This window comes from Anthonomus grandis, chromosome 13 (assembly GCF_022605725.1).
Source record: "Anthonomus grandis grandis chromosome 13, icAntGran1.3, whole genome shotgun sequence".
NCBI classification, from domain to species: domain Eukaryota; kingdom Metazoa; phylum Arthropoda; class Insecta; order Coleoptera; family Curculionidae; genus Anthonomus; species Anthonomus grandis.
This window is the reverse complement of record NC_065558.1, coordinates 20348874-20365507: the sequence shown is the minus strand read 5'-3', so window position 1 is coordinate 20365507 and position 16634 is coordinate 20348874. Positions and strand designations below refer to the sequence as shown.

At 31.6% G+C, this 16634-nt stretch overlaps 1 protein-coding gene across 3 annotated transcripts in view; it reads left to right on the top strand.

Annotated features, from left to right (window-relative positions):
* The window catches only part of LOC126743632 (adhesion G protein-coupled receptor E4-like), a 747227-nt gene extending 730867 nt beyond the window's left edge, over positions 1-16360 (top strand). For all 3 annotated transcript variants that reach the window (XM_050450819.1, XM_050450821.1, XM_050450820.1), the window contains one exon: positions 15776-16360. In XM_050450819.1, coding sequence (XP_050306776.1) covers positions 15776-16057 — 282 coding nt within the window. In that variant the 3' untranslated portion in view covers positions 16058-16360. The remainder of the gene's footprint in view (positions 1-15775) is intronic.
* Positions 16361-16634: the final 274 nt, after the last annotated feature.

Sequence of the window (16634 nt, the reverse complement as noted above, 5' to 3'; positions counted from 1 at the left end):
AAAAACATAAAGTATACCTTATCGCAAGACCAATCTTAAATATAAATTAAAAATTTAAAAAAAATATTTAAAAGCAATACCTGAACTGATTTAAAAGATTTATTTGAAAATCAACTTACTTTTAATTCACGTATTTTAAAAATATTTAAAAAAATTTTTAGGAAACTGAGATTATTATCCACAATTCTTCAAGAATATATTATATATAAGAATATGAACAACGTTTCTTTATTTTTCTCAGATATGTTCATATCCATATTTAACATAATTTTATTTGATATACAATCTTTACAAGCAAAAAGAAGATAAGCAGATTTACAATTTCTATACAAATTACTTATTTAATGGATTATTTGACTTGTTAGAGATTTTGCAGCTTCTCTATATACATAATACTCGTCTGTCGACTCGAATTTTACTTTACGTCTTCGAACTTAAAATGTTTATCTCGGCTGACCTGGAATTGACGTTAGTTTTCTCCTTTTCATAGAGGTGAATAGAGTTGTATATGATTCTATTCAGGTTCAATGCGATATATTGCAAGACCGAAATTAAAATAAATTCGTTAGTTTATATATACCTTCATGTTATTTGTTTGCTCGATTTAATTTTAATTTATTTTAATTTAACTTGTAATTTTGGATTTTTTTAGTAAAAGGTGTTAGTCAAATTCGGTATACAGATCAGTTTAGAGTCCTAGTAGAAGAAAAAAATGATACAGATTCAAAACATAATTAATTACATTTAACTAAACATTTAAACAAAAATCTGATGCAAACAACCAAATAATCGAAAATATTTTCCCAACCCGTGCTGGGGTACGACTTATACCAAATCAAAAACATATTTAATTAATACAATATCAATACTATATTTAAAACTAAACCTACATTAAGATCATTTGTTATTAACTACTCGTATAAGGATAAAATCCCCTCAAAAGAAAAATCAGCAGTCTATCAAATAGGGTGCGTAAGTGAGAATCGCAATGCATTTTACATTGGACAACAGGTAGAAGATTTTCTACACGCATCAATGAACATCATTTTTAACTCACTGCGTTATAACTCTACATAGATTTTTAATAAATCGTTCTTGCCATTTTAATTCCTTTTTTTATATGGTACTGAAGCTTTGATTTCCTTCACAACGTACTAATCACTATGTTAACACATTTATTATGTTCTCCATGAACCTTCTACCTTTCTCTCGCTTTCACCAAAAATGTTTGTAACACACCATCAGGTACCCTGGTGCTTGTAGGACTTCTCAACGTAGATGTCACCTAAGTTCGAATTTAGTATTTTTCTTTAACATACTATTCAGTCCAATTATTGACGTCTCTCTCTTTAACTCAGGTTTCTCCGATCATGAAGCAGTGTTAACTAAATTTTCTCTAAATCACAAAAATAAAAGAGTCCCGCGCAAAATGTGCCGTATCTTTGGGGAAAAAAATTTCCTAAATTTCAAAAATCTATGTCTAAGAACGGACTGGGACTTCCTACCTGATGAACACTGAGTTTTCTCGATTTATAAAGTCACTGTCTGATTTGGCATCCAACTCATTTCCTCTTAGACCCATCAAAATTAAAGAAAAAAAACCATGGTCTACTAAAGGCTTACGCTTGTCTTCTAAAAATATACGCTCCTTATCACACTTAAAAGAATTCTCAGACAGTGTGTGTGTCTTCCACGATTACGCAAGGTTGTACAAAAAAATTTACCATAAAACAATAAAGGCAGCCAAGGACCTCTATTACAATAAAAGGATTTCTAATTCTGCAAATACTGGTAAGGAAACTTGGTCTATTGTTAATGAATTAAGGGATAAGGCTTCTCCATCTATCACAATCCCCACTTCACCGGATAACTTAAACAACTACTTTATAAATGTAGCCAAAAATCTCATATCATCAATACCGTAACTCCTTCCCACGATCCTATCTCATATCTCGCTAATGAGAATTTACATAATTTCTTTCTTACACCCATAGCATTAGAAGAACTACGCAGCACAATAAGAGACATTAAAAACAAATCTTCATCTGGGGCTGATGGTCTAACGCTCAAAATGTTTTCAAATCTCCCGGATATCACTTTAAACCATCTTACCAACTTGATTAATATGTCTCTTCAAATTGGAATCTTTCCAAGCTGCCTTAAGACGGCAATTATTATTCCTTTACATAAAGGGGGCGAGAAGGATCAATGTTCGAACTATCGCCCAATTGCACTTCTCCCAACATTATTAAAGATTATTGAAAGACTGGTAAAGAAACGACTTTTATCCTTTTTGCTTAAATATAAAATTATAACCCCGCATCAGTTCGGATTCTTAAGTAACAAGTGCACCAATGATGCTATGTTGTCCCTCTTTAATAATATATACTCCAGCCTAAACAGCCATCTCTCTACAGCAACAATTTTCTGTGATTTCTCTAAAGCTTTCGACTGTGTAAACCATAATATCCTAATTAATAAATTGCAGCACTATGGAATTAGAGGAACACCTCTCGAGTGGTTCATGTCATACCTGAACAACAGGAATCAGTTTGTTAGGGTTGATTCGATGACGTCTTCGTGCAAGCCAATAGAATGCGGGGTACCTCAGGGCTCAGTTCTAGGCCCTATTTTGTTTCTTCTATTTATAAATGATATTGCTAATCTGGACATAAATGGTAAAATTTGTCTCTTTGCGGACGATACTAGTTTTTCTTGGAGCAACTTAAATATGGTGGCTCTTCGTAGAACCATATCTCGTGACCTAGTCACCATTAAATCGTGGTGCGATTCAAATCTCTTGTGCCTTAACGTCTCAAAAACTAGAGTATTTTCATTTAGCGGTGCGTTGCAACCTTTTGTAATTAATAACAACAGAATGGAGGTCGTTGATTCCGTAAAGTTCTTGGGACTGATGGTAGACAACTCTTTAAAATGGGATATCCACATCGATTACTTATCCAAAAAATTAAGTTCTGCATGTTTTGCTCTGAGATCAGTATCCAGGGAGCTAAGTTTGGCAACGGCTATAACAGTTTATTATGCCCTGTTTGAGTCGCACCTCCGATATGCCCTTCCGTTTTGGGGTACGTGTGGTGCGACTCAATTTGAACGCATATTTAAGCTACAAAAGAGAGCTATACGCTATTCATTAAGACTAAATTACAGAACTCACTGCCAGGAATATTTAAAAAAATTTAAAATACTAACTCTTCCTTCCTTATTTATATTTGAATCCGTCTGCCTAATCCGCAAGCACTTATCAGATATGTCAGAAAGGCCATCTCACAATTATCCTCTTAGAAACGCAGAGTACGATCTTTATTTACCAACCCCACGATCAGAACTAGTTAAACGATCCATTCTTTACAATGCAAAAAAAATGCACAATCATCTTCCATTTGAAATCAAATCAATAACAACTTTTTCCAAATTTCGGAAAGCTCTGAAATCATACTTGCTGGAGAGAGCCTTATACACAGTAAACGACTTTTTTTAATTTTTTAATAATTAATGTTATGTAATTTTAAGCACGCGCTTCCTAAACACTGGTAAATTTGTTTATGTTGTTATGACAATGTACATAAATAATATTCGTATATTATACAAACAAATTAGTAGTTTGCTAATAATGTTTTTGTAAACAACTGCCTTTTGCCGACTTTGTATACAAGTGAATGTATATATATTTTATAGATTTTAAGGAAATGTGACCTAAACAATTTATAAAATTGTTAAGTTTTTTGTATGTTTTGTTGTATTTTTATATATTTGTAATTTTTTGTTTTGTCTTTGTGTATATTTTGTTTGTATGATTTATTTAAATAATAGCTTTGTCGACAAAATTTTAAATTTTATGATAATAAAGCATTGATTGATTGATTCTTCTTTGTCCACAATAGAATATAAATAATAAAAAAATAAATACATACAAGACTTTTGACATAAACTCAAACCCTGGTGGGTGTAACTTATGCTACTTTGAAACTTTTGTAAGTGTGCCTTAAATTAATTTTAATTCTTTTTTGTGTTTATCTTTTTGTCCCTTGATTATTTGTTCAAGCCCATTTCCCTATAAGTATCCTCTGATGATGGACACCGCTGCGTCCAAAACATATCGGAAATTATAAAGTAGAATTATATTTAATAAATAGGTGGAGGTACACCGTAGGATTTCTATTTTACCATAATTAATTCCCTTCACATGAATTGAGATAGAAAAATAGCATTGAAAGGTAAATATAAAGATTGCAATAGACGTAAGCAAGGTTTTTAAAATACAAGCAAATTTAAGTAACAATGAAAACTAACCACTAAGAATATAATGGAAATAGTCTATTAGAATTAGATTTGCTTATTAAACCTTACTTTTTTATTCATTTACTTATTATACCTGATTACTAACTTTTCATCTACCGTACTTTAAAACTTTAAAAACCGACTATTTTTAAAACCTAGTATTAATGATCTTTTTAGTTGTAAATATTTTTTATAATTATTATAATTGATTTCGCAGATTAGAATATGATCGAAATTAGAGAAAAACATTTTCGTAATGCAGATTTAAAGATATAGTTTTAAATCAAAGTGTGCGTGCAAAAAAAATGCGGCCTTATTTTTAAATAAAGTTAAAAATAAGGTCATAGTTAAAACAATTTTAATGTACGAATAGAGTTGAGTGAGTTCAGTGGTAATTTAAATTCTTAAAGACCAGAATGTTGTTTTTGTACCCAACGAAATAAGCAATTTTGTCACTCAATATTTACCTCTACTTAGGGGTGAGTTTGTTACGTTCAAAACTTTGTAAGATTATCCAAATTTAAGTTAAAATGGAAGTTCGAAAATATAATAATTTCGTTTCAGTTTACGTTTCATAAACGTTTCAAAACATTTACTAAAGACGATAAAAATACAGAAGAAAAAGTCAATATTAAAAAACTTTCCAGGCTAACCATAATATCACTTTGTACTTTTAAAGAAGTGGCTGTGCATAATGGAAGTTACAATTAAATTACTTGTGGTTCTCTTAAATGTACAAAAAAAGACAGGTTAATTACAAAATTATTAAATATCAATTTGTTTTATCCCTTAATCCGTAGCGAAGTATAAACAATTAAAATACATCTAATAAAGCAAAATTTTGCAAGGTGAGTATTCAACTAATGTAGGATATAAGTATATGAAATTATAGACGACAAATAAGTAAAACTACAAACCGTTTTATTGCTCTTAAACTACGTCTCTAGTATTAGGCTACACCAGGGTATAGTATAACATGGCTTATTCTTCGCCACTCCTCTTGTTGAAAAACAGTTGACGTAATGATGAGAATCCAAAAGAGCCCAGGGTTTAACTGAACTACCAGGCAATATGTTACATTAAATATCTATCTCAGAATTCGAGACAACGAAAGGGTTACCCAAAAGATACATCCGAGACCGGGAACAAAACCCTAAATAAATTATTCTCTCTTGAAGTAGGATCAAAAAAAAACAAAAAAAAACAGAAATCATCATCAACAGAGATGATAAAGGCATAAACGTAAGAAATATCTAATGTTCTGATATTATATAGTTGATTTAACTCATTCTCTTGCAATGTAAATTCTATGCACACTACCTTTACATTACATTACATGTTTATATTTTAATTATCCCTGTTACTTTCGTCCAAACTGTTGCTTAAATGTCTTGGTATAAATAAAACCTAATAGCTTCTCTTTGGCTAATAAATGTCTTTGACTAATAAAGAAGAAACTCAAAAGCTTCTCTATAGTGGGTTCTATACTGCAGATGCCTTAGGATCCGAATGGCCCTATGCTAGCAAAGTATGTGATAATACAGGATTTTTTTTTCAAATCTTATGTTCTTGTATTTTTAAAGTCACAACCAGATTAAGAAGAAAAAGCGTAAAGACCAGAAATCACTTTTGTTACTATTTGAATGACGTGTGTATTCGATTCCAAATCTTGTAGTTAATATTTGCTACTAGAAATAAACATGTATTTATTGTGAAAAAGTGGACACAAGCACTTTATCTTCCATAATTCACGACCTTAAAACTGAAATTGATGCAAGGTGTTTTGGATTTATAGGATCTAGTACATTTCTTCTAGGATGATGCTACGTTTAATTGTTTGCTGTCTTATTTTGCTTACATCTTATTGTTTAGTCAATTATGGTAAAATAAACTTTTTGAACAGTTCAATGACAGACTTTGACGCAATAGATTTCATTTTAAATAAATCCCTATAGGTTATTATATAATCGCCGTTCGGATAAAATTACTTTTTCCAAATATAAGTACAAACTATTTTAAATATTTCCTATATAATTGAAACAGTTTTATCTCCTATAAAGGGTAACATTACTAAAAATTCTAAATATACGTAAGGTAACAATTACACTAATGGGACAAAATTATATTGAGAATACTTTAAAGATATGGAAAAATAGGTTTTAGTAAACATGGTAATGATGAGTACATCCCAGTTACTCAGTGTCACGCTCATAAAAAAACAACGTATCACCTGCCTATAAACTCCAAAAAAAAGTAAAAACCAACGTGGTAAACGACTACCAACTGACTCTTAATCTAGAAACGAGCAAAATGGCTCTGTTTGTGCTATAAAGCAGTTCATTTGGTGGCAGACCGTAATGTTTATGAACAAAAAAACAAGAAAGGCCCTTTTCAGACAATATGTAATTCTAAAAATCAGATGAGAAAACTAACAAATCATATTTGCAAACAAGCTCTAAACACTAATAAAAACAAAGGACAATTATACAATTCTTGGATTTGACTATAACACAACTAAAGTGGGACTAATCAGAAAATTATATGGAGAATATAACCAGACCTAAAGAAGTACAAGTTAAAAATTAAGGCATGCAAAAAATATACAAGAATAATCACGGGAGGAGGATGCAGATTTTTGGGTCTATTTTTGATATTTTTTATATTTTTTGGAACAATTCCTATTTAAGTATCTCGATGTGACACTCGACAGCAAACTAATTTGAAACCCTCACATAGCAAATAGATTACAGAAAGCATACATCTCTTACGAACAGTATAGGCACACAAAAGGCAAGACCTGAGGCTTTTCTGCCAAAGTAGTTATGTGGATCTACACCGCTATCATAAGACCTATGCTGAAGGCACTATTGTCTGAGGCCATGAAGTGGATCAGCTTGTCGAAAACTAGATTATGTTCAAAGAATGACTTGCCTTAACATAACAGGCAATGAGAACCACACCAGCTAGCGCTTTGGAGGTTATGCTGTATCTAACACCCCTAGATGTATATGTCAAGGAGGTCGTTCTACCCACATGATGTGCTTGCGCTATACTGGAGTGGAAATAAATGAGAAGATAGGCCTGCAAAGAGCTCGCCTCTGGTAAGAAGCAACAAACTCTCTTCTTTTAGTGAAGGCTCGAGTCTCGCCAATCTTTGCTTTTAATAAACCCTACATGAGCAACATAAAGGCCATTCTTATAAATATAAAAGGGATGGCGGGTATTATTAATATCTATTCCGATGGTTCTAAAACTAGAAAAAGTTCGGGCTGCAGCGTATTCTTCAAATACACAATGCAAAACAATTAGTGTTTATGTAGCAGCCAAGTGTCTTTCAAACCGATATATATGGCATAACTTTTGTGGCAGAACAATGAATTAGAAGCAATGTTACTGATAAAACTGTGAATATTCACGGACTGCGCTGAATATGGCAGGCAGTTCTTGCACTATCAAGACCACACCTTAAGTCGCAACTAGTGCAACAATGCCGTCGCCATCCTTGTGAAAGATTCCTCTAAAAACAGGGTAACAGGAAAGTCATTTGGAGTCATCAAAGAGTACAACCACAGCAAGGGAAATCGGGCTGCCGACTCCTTTGCGAAGAGGGCCGCCGCTCTTCAACTAGTAAAGCCGAAGCCCTCTTGTGGGTCTGACTGATGTCTGGCGAATATCAAAAAACTAAAAAAATCATACTTTCACATGCTTTTCAAAACTGTAGGATGATACTCAAGGCTGCAGTTTATGTAAGGAGCTTCTTAGCTACCCAGAGAAACTGAAGGCAATTCGTAAATCGTTTTTGGAAAAAGAGAAACTACGTCTTATAACAACCATTCTAACTAGTCGTGTCAATTAAATGAGCATATTTCAAAACGAAACTAAGCAGGAGTCCATTACGTAGGGCATGGAGCTATAAAGACGAGACACAGGAACACATAATTTGCGATTCTCCTATTATCTAGTTAATACGCAGCAGAATTCTAGGCATACCCCGCCCATCCCATAGTTTCCATTCTCTCCAAAGAGATCAGGGAGTTTCTTGGCAACGTATTGGTGACGAGCAGAGGGAGAGGTCTACTACTCCTTAAAGAAAGGTACACAATGGGCATACTGAGGCCTAAAGTGCAATGGTGTTCGCACTATTCTCTGCAGTTACAGGTACAGCTAAGTGAAGCGAGTGTAATTAACATGTTTATTGTAAGAATGTGATAAAAATATTTAATTAAAAGAGAATCCAAAGTACATCAGTCTCTTGAGAAAAAAGCTTTGAGGTGTTAACTTGGTAATAACCTGTTTCATTTAAAAATTAATCAAATCAGTGCTGATGGTAACGGCAGAAAAAAAAATTACACATACACCGGTAACAAAGGTAATATTTTATCACAACAATGAAACAACTAATTATTGTACTAAGTAACTTTACAAAGCATACTTGCTGACAAAAGAAAACAACAAATTTTTGCTTACTTTTGTCAAAATGTTTAATTTAAAGATATATTATTATATTGAATATATGTATTTTCATTTTTAGCCCATTTATTTTTTATAAAGAAAATAATGTTTTTTAATTAAATTTTGATAACGACTATTTATTTATTATTATACAAATGCGCCATGTACTTGCACAAGTGGTCCCAAATATCAAATTCCTCGCTGACAAGCTGAAATGGTAATGCTAAATCAATTGGGGCAGCTAAATCAGTATAATATCCAGCTAATCTAAATTTCATCAGTTAAATTATTGGCATAAAACCTGTCGAGCAATTGATTGGCCGTTTACTAGTAGAAGCGATGCATTGATTCCCTTGTTTCACATGTCCTACTACAAATTGCTAATTCGACTGGATAAATTAATTTGGTAAGCTAAACAGGAATCGCAAAGAGATCTCTATTGGCGATTACTTCAAAAATTAAATTTAGAGACAAAAGGAGAGTTATAGTGGAATTTACAGTTGCCGGCTAGAATAAGGTATTTTAATTGACTTGAGCGACATAATCCGGATGTTATGCTCTATACTTAGCATGGACAAAAGAATTGGTATTAATTATACTAATATATTTTTGTGCACACAATTTAAAATTATTATAAAACTAATTTTATAGAACTACATATACAAATTATTTTTTTCGTGTAAAACAATTATGTATTATTTCTTAGTAATTCGATAAATATATGATTAACTTATTAATATTCTTACCGGACTTTTGACGCTTATTTGCAGTAGTTGAGCTGTGCATGTCCGTATTTAAAATATTTGCTATATATTTTTTATATATATTACTAAATTACTAATTTTTTGGAACTAAACGAAGCCAAAAAACAGTAAAAGTTTTAGTTTTCTCATTCTTTGTCAGTCTAAATTGTTGGCGTCTTATCGTTATACTTTTTTTACTGATAATATTTACTATGAAATTTCTTAAACTGTAGCAAATTAATAATAAATGAATAATTTACTTAAATTGTTTGTGTTTATATTTTTAAAATATCAAATTTTTTTATGATTTAAAAACACTCAGAATAATTAGAGTCATTCAATAATGGCTAATTTAAAATATTTTCGTAAATTGTAGAGTAAACTATACAGTTATTGGACACTAATTTTTTTATTATTATTTCACATTTCTAAATGGTAATAGACATCCTGATTTATTAGATAGCATGGAAATAAAAAAAAGTGGTAAGTTTGAAAAAATATTTTTTAATACATTTTTTTAAAAATACCGAGCTATGGGACAAGCTTTATAGTAATTGTTCACGTAAGTCACAGTTATTGGACACTCTTGATGATACTAATAGTTTTTGAAAAATTCTTTATATTGCTCTTCAGAGCTTCATGACGCACCATCTGGAATATGTATCTGATGTTTCTTGGGAATGCATTTCTTGCGGTATATTTTGGAACTAATATTAAAAAGAACTAATTTTGAAACTTCGGTGTTGTAACTATACGTTCTCTTTGCATATTTCGCAAGCAGTTGTGTACTTCGTCGGTTCGTCGTTATTAAAAAGAGATCGTGTTACAGCTTGAACGCTCCCTAGAACTTTTGACGGAAACTTTGAGGCCTTTGAAGGGATTTAAGCTTAACTGTTGAACTGAAACTGAATGCTAATTTTCTTTTGAATCGATTTTTTTCAATAAACCTTTCTTGGTGGATGGCTTTGAAGCTGCAGAAGATTTCTTGTTTTCTTCCCCAATTTTTTTTCTTTTTATTTTTTTCCTCTTTTAGTTTTCTTTTTTCCTCATTTTTAGCTTTAAACATTTGTTTATACTTTTCTGAAGCAATTGCGAATGGAAACCGTTCAGTCTCACTTCTTACCTTGAAGCTACAGCTGCTTTTGATTGGTTAAATTGTTATCTGAAGTTTTACTTGTGTCTTCTAACCTTTGGACCATTCCGAAATATTCAGTAAATCTATCTTGGTTTATACATTCATCTTGATGCTCAGGCATAGCTTCATGTTCTTCCGTTTGTTTAATATCTTGGGTTGCTTGTTGATTTTCTTGAGAATTGGCATCTGGTTTATTGCGAAAACTTTTCCAAACACTGCAGATAAGGTTAAGATTTTCGTCACCATCATCTACAGGAACACCCTCGGGAACACCACAAGATCTCATGTCATTAAACTTAATCTTTTCTTGCCCTACAATATTTAAAAATGTCTCGTATGTTATTGAAGTGACCCTGAATAAAGTTGTAGCTACATTTTCTGTAAGCTTTTCATTTTTCCCAATGCATTTGGAGAAATCCACATTATTATACATCAAATGGATACAATCCGCAAACCCTCTAACCACTTATCAATGCTTGGGGGTTGATTGGTACTATGTCTTTTAAAAAAAAAAGCGAAGTTAAGTTTGGTTACAACTTCATTTACGTGATTATTATTATCTGACAGCCTTCTTCCGAGCAACTTTAATAGGACAAAAAATTGCAACATCTGCTGGTTAAAAGATTCTAGTTGCGTTAGGCTATAACGCAACTAGAATCGCGAAGAAAAGGAATGCATTTTTTTATCATTTAACTTGCAAATGTTAGTAGAAAAACCCGTATAACAAGTGTGTCAAGTACTTTAATAGATTATCTCTGTCTTAACTTCAATGATGTATGTATCTCTTGTGATACTAGGGTAGTGTCGTCGGCTCAACCAGGCCATGAAGTCATATTATCTATAATTAATTTAAAAAATAAAAATTCTAAACTCGTAAGAAAGGAAAGAATATATAACAAATCAAGTTTTTTAGAATTAAGAAATGATGAATGCAATACATTAATTGGAATGAACTTTATATATTATCTGATGCACTAAATAAATTTAATGCAACACTAGACAATTTATTTGAGAAGCATTTTCCCTTAAAAGTCATAAAACAAAAAAGAAAAAAGATATGGATGACAAAGGGATCAAGGTTTCTTCGAGGAATATCAGGTTTTTGCATACTCTTAAGAAATATAACTCCTCAGAATTTGTTATAATTTTCTGTAATAAATATAAACCCATATACCGCAAAGTTATAAAAAGTGTTAAAGAAGATTATTATTATTATAGTAAAATTTGTACTGCGAAAGATAGAATAAAGGAAATTTGGCGCATAATGAATAACTTAAGAGGGAAGCGAAATGACAAGGGTAGTTATCAGGGCGATATGGATCCGGATAAACTGAATAACTTTTATTACACTATTGCTGAGAATTTGGGAAAAAATATATTTTCTGATACTGCTCCTTTGTTATTTTTGAATAATGTGTCTATACGAGATTCATTTTGTTTGTATCACACTGACGTAAACGAAATAAAAAAAAATTAATTTCCATTAAAAACATTGATCGTATTAATCGCATTTCAATTAAGTGATTTATGAATCTTCCAGATTCTGTACTTGTAGGGTTATGTGTAATTATAAATATTTTTCTTGACAGGGCAGTTTTCCCTAATAGTTTATGTACGGCTTTGGTAAAACCTCTTTTTAAGGGCGGTGACACTAATGACCCTTCCTGTTTTCGGCTGACCTGAGTACTTCCAACTCTATAAGAAATAATCGAAAAAACTGTTAAAATTTGAATCACTTCATTTCTTCAAAGGTACAATTTATTAAATAGCAGCCAGTTTGGTTTTCGGGACAGAAAGAGTACTAGTGATGCAGTTTTTAATCTTTTAGAGAAACTTTATTTTGGCTTAAACCGGGGAGAAATGGCTGCGGCGGTATTTTGTAATTTTTCCAAGGTCTTTGATTGTGTGAATCGTAAAATATTGCTCTAAAAGCTACCTTGCTATGGATTTAGAGGCTGTTCTTTGATGTGGCATAAGTCATATCTAACAAATAAAAAAAATGGTGGTTAACGGCTAGAACGATCATTGGGTTCCTCAAGATTGGTTCTCCGCCCTTCAATGTTTCTCATTTACATCAACGACCTCGCGTCTATCGGTGTTAACGGATCCTTTACATTATTTGCTGATGACACTTTTGTGGCTAGGAACAAATAACAATACATTGCAAGAAGCAATAAACAATAATATTAAACTTATTAAAAATTGGTGTGACGCAAAAAAGCTTTCTTTTAATATATCCAAAATAAATATTGTGATATTTAAGGGTATAACTACGAGCCCTAACAACTATATGTTAGAACAAGCAGTTATTTTGAAATAAAATGCCCATTTAGCGAAAATATTTCATTAAATTTTATCATAAATTTTATTACAACTGTCAGTTGTAATGTGATCTGTGTAGGTCTAGGCCTGATGATGCTTCGACAGGAGAGAAACACGTGTAGCTTTTAAGCTTTTTTAAGAAATTATATAGATTGGATGAGACCGTGACTTTGTGTCCTTACTTTTGTTTTTGTTTTCGTTTGGTCTCTTAGAGAAAAATGATACGTTTCTATAAATTTTTAATCATAAATATGAAATGAACAAGCTTTTTAATAATGTTTTATATTGTTTTTATAATTTATTTAAATATTTTAAATTATTTAGTATTTAATTACTTGGTAAATAATTGAAAAATGCTGACAACTAAATATTGGAACAAGTGAGTTTTAAAAAAGGAAAATACAAATTAGTAAGGCGTAATCTCGCCCTTAGCTTGAATAACAGCCTGAACTCTATGAGGCATTGTACTAACTAGACCTTCACAAAATTCAGGGGTGAAACTATCTCATATTTCCTGTAGTTTAGCACGTAGTTGTGGTAAAGTACGCTGCGGACTATTTCTTAGGCGTTGCTTCATTTTGTGCCAAAGTGTTTCGATTGGATTGAGATCCGGGCTGCTAGAGGGGCGTGACAAAACTTTCATATTATGTTCCCCCATCCATTTTTTGGTAGATTTAGCAGTATGACATAAGGCACCGTCCTGTTGAAAGATAAAATCTCCAGATGGATATAATTTTGCTGCACTTGGTAAAAGCGAATGTTCGAGAATGTCTCGATATTTTTCTGCATTTACTATGCCATCAATAAAGTGTAACGTTCCCAACCCTTTAGCTGACATACAACCCCACACCATGATGCCCTGTGGAAACTTTACAGTCCTTTTAAGACAATCCTTATGGAATGCTTTTGTTTTGTCCCGAATCACACGCTTTCGATAATCTCCGACACAGACATCAAATTTGCTTTCCTCGCTATAAATAACTTTGCTCCAATTTTCTTTGGTCCACGAGAGTTTTGATTTGGCCCAAATGTAACGATTCCTTTTTTGAGTCTCCGTTAATAATGGTTTTTCTTTGGCCTAGGCGAAAACATGAGAAAAATTAAAATAATATAACACAGAACAGCCTATTAATCATATACCTTATAAAAACTAAGACCGCTCTTGTGGACATATTTGCGGCAGTATTCTCTGGAAACATTTATCTCACTTTCTCTATTCCACCTTGCAGTTACTTCTCGTAGAGTATTTCTTCTTTCCGACTTACAAATGTTAATCAAGTTCCTTACATTTCTTTGAGAAACAACTTTTGGACGTCCTGAACTTTTGCCGCGAACACCAATACTGGCAGTTTCACTATATTTTTTAATTATATTAAATATAGTAGTTGTTGCAACATTTACTTCACTGGAGATTTCTTACATTCTTTTCCCTTTATGGTACTGCCGGATAATTTCTCGCACTTTTAGATCAGTAGGTTTTCCATGAGCCGTTATTGTATTTTACTCGTAATAAAAATGACAGTAATTGATTATTAATGGTCAAGTAACGCATCAAAATTTTTATTGTTGACAACGCACTACTTACTTTTGTTTATTTAAAGCCATCTTCGCGTCATGCTAATAAAACTGGAAAAATTTGAGCAAAAGCAACCCATGTTCCAACATTTAGTTGTCAACATTTTTTGATTATCAAACAATTAAATAAATATTATTTAACATCAAAATTTTATTAAACCTTAAAAATAATTCTCTAAAACCTAAAAAATGTTATTAATTTATTATTTTTAAATAAAAAAAAATTAAAAGAATTACGGTAAACTGGAATTTTATTCGTAAAATGACTACTTGTTCCAATATATAGTTGTTAGGGCTCGTACAAATCCTTCCATGATCCTATAAAGGACTTGTAGTAATACCTAATTGGTTGTTGAGGAACCTAAAATGAATAGAGAATGCCCAACATATATTAAACAAGCTTTAATACTACCAATCTACATTTATGCACCCCAAACAGTACCCTTACAAAATACGCAATCATATATGAGGGTATTAAAATGTATAATCACTTGCTTATGGAATACAAAGTCATGAGTAGTAGCAAGCTACTACCAGTTTAGCTGTTCTAGGCAGGATGTATCAATTTAAGATTTATTAAAAAAAGCATAGTACTGCTTAAAAGAATTTCATAGAGTTGTTTTCAAAGTCTTAAATATTTGACGTAGATATCGTTGTTTTTTTTTTAATTTCATCGGATCTTTTAACTTACCTGCATTTTATATTTTCTATATTATTGTCTATTATTAATACGTTTCTTTTTGGTTGAAATATTGTTACTTTGTACTAAAACCTTTTTTTAGCGACTTTTATTTCTTTTTACTGTATCCGTGAAATTTTTTTCTTAGCTGTAATTTTTTTTTTTTTATTTATTTTTTTATAACTCAATGTTATAAAAACAATAACGCATATTTGATTTGATTTGATACCCAAATTTCAAGAAATTTCTCTAGTACCAATTTGGGTAATGATTTTTACAGACACCAGGACATTAATAACATTTTGTACGTAATTTTGCCTATATCTCTGATTTTTAGTATGTCTATGGATGCTCCCATTGTTAATAGATTCGAATAGCACAAACAAATAGGACAGCGATGGTCGCATTTTGAAAACACTTAAAATATATCACCAGCATATTAAATGCTTTAGGTATACTGTATTAAAAGCATTTTATTATATTTGCAATTAGACTATATTGTTATAATTGTAATAATATTATCACTTCATTTGTACAAGGCATCAAATACCATTTTTTCTTTAATTTCAGATGACTCTGGTCATTTCCCTCTGCCTTCTCCTAGCGACAATCTCAAAGTTATCATCTTCAGATGGCATCTGGATTGGATTTCATATAGTCCAGGGCCTCCAAGGGATTCTTATAGCAATGCTGGTGACCTGCAACTGTCAAGTACTTAAATTATATAGCAGAAGCATTAAGAATAAAGCTTCAAAACATATGACTAGTTATTTTGGTGTCGCTGGTTCTAGTATGAGTAGATCTACTAGTTTGCAGATGTTGACTTGGGATCCTCCACCAGATATTGTGTAAGATGCTTATATGTATTATATTTGGTATGGTCAAGCTTCTTTTGCTTATGAATCAGTTTTCAAGACTCTAGAGTTTTAGCAATAAGATTTTTTTTGTAAATATTTTTGAAAATAGGCAATATAAAAATATTATTTAGAAAATAAATAGGTATATGTATAGAGAAAAATTAATATAAATGGTCTAAGTTCTTTTTCTTTGTGAAGAAGCTCTAACATCAGATAGAACAGATTCTGGAATAATTCAGTCATATCATAATCTACAAATCCGCAGATATTGTACAAAAAAATGTGTTAGCTTAAAATGTGCGTGTAAGAATAAAATATTTTTATTTAATAAGAGTTTTTTTTTTATCCCCCTGATGCAGAAAGGTTATTTCGATATCTTCTTTGCAACATATTCTTAAGTCTACTTGGCACTTAATTAGTTCTTATTTTCACCAGATTCTTATTGGAATATAAATAAGGGATTATAAGCGGCATTGACAGTTATACGAGAGAAATTTAATATGATAGAAATTCTTGAGGGACGTTATGGAACGGAGATGATAATTATGATAGATACGAAATAGGTAAAAGTG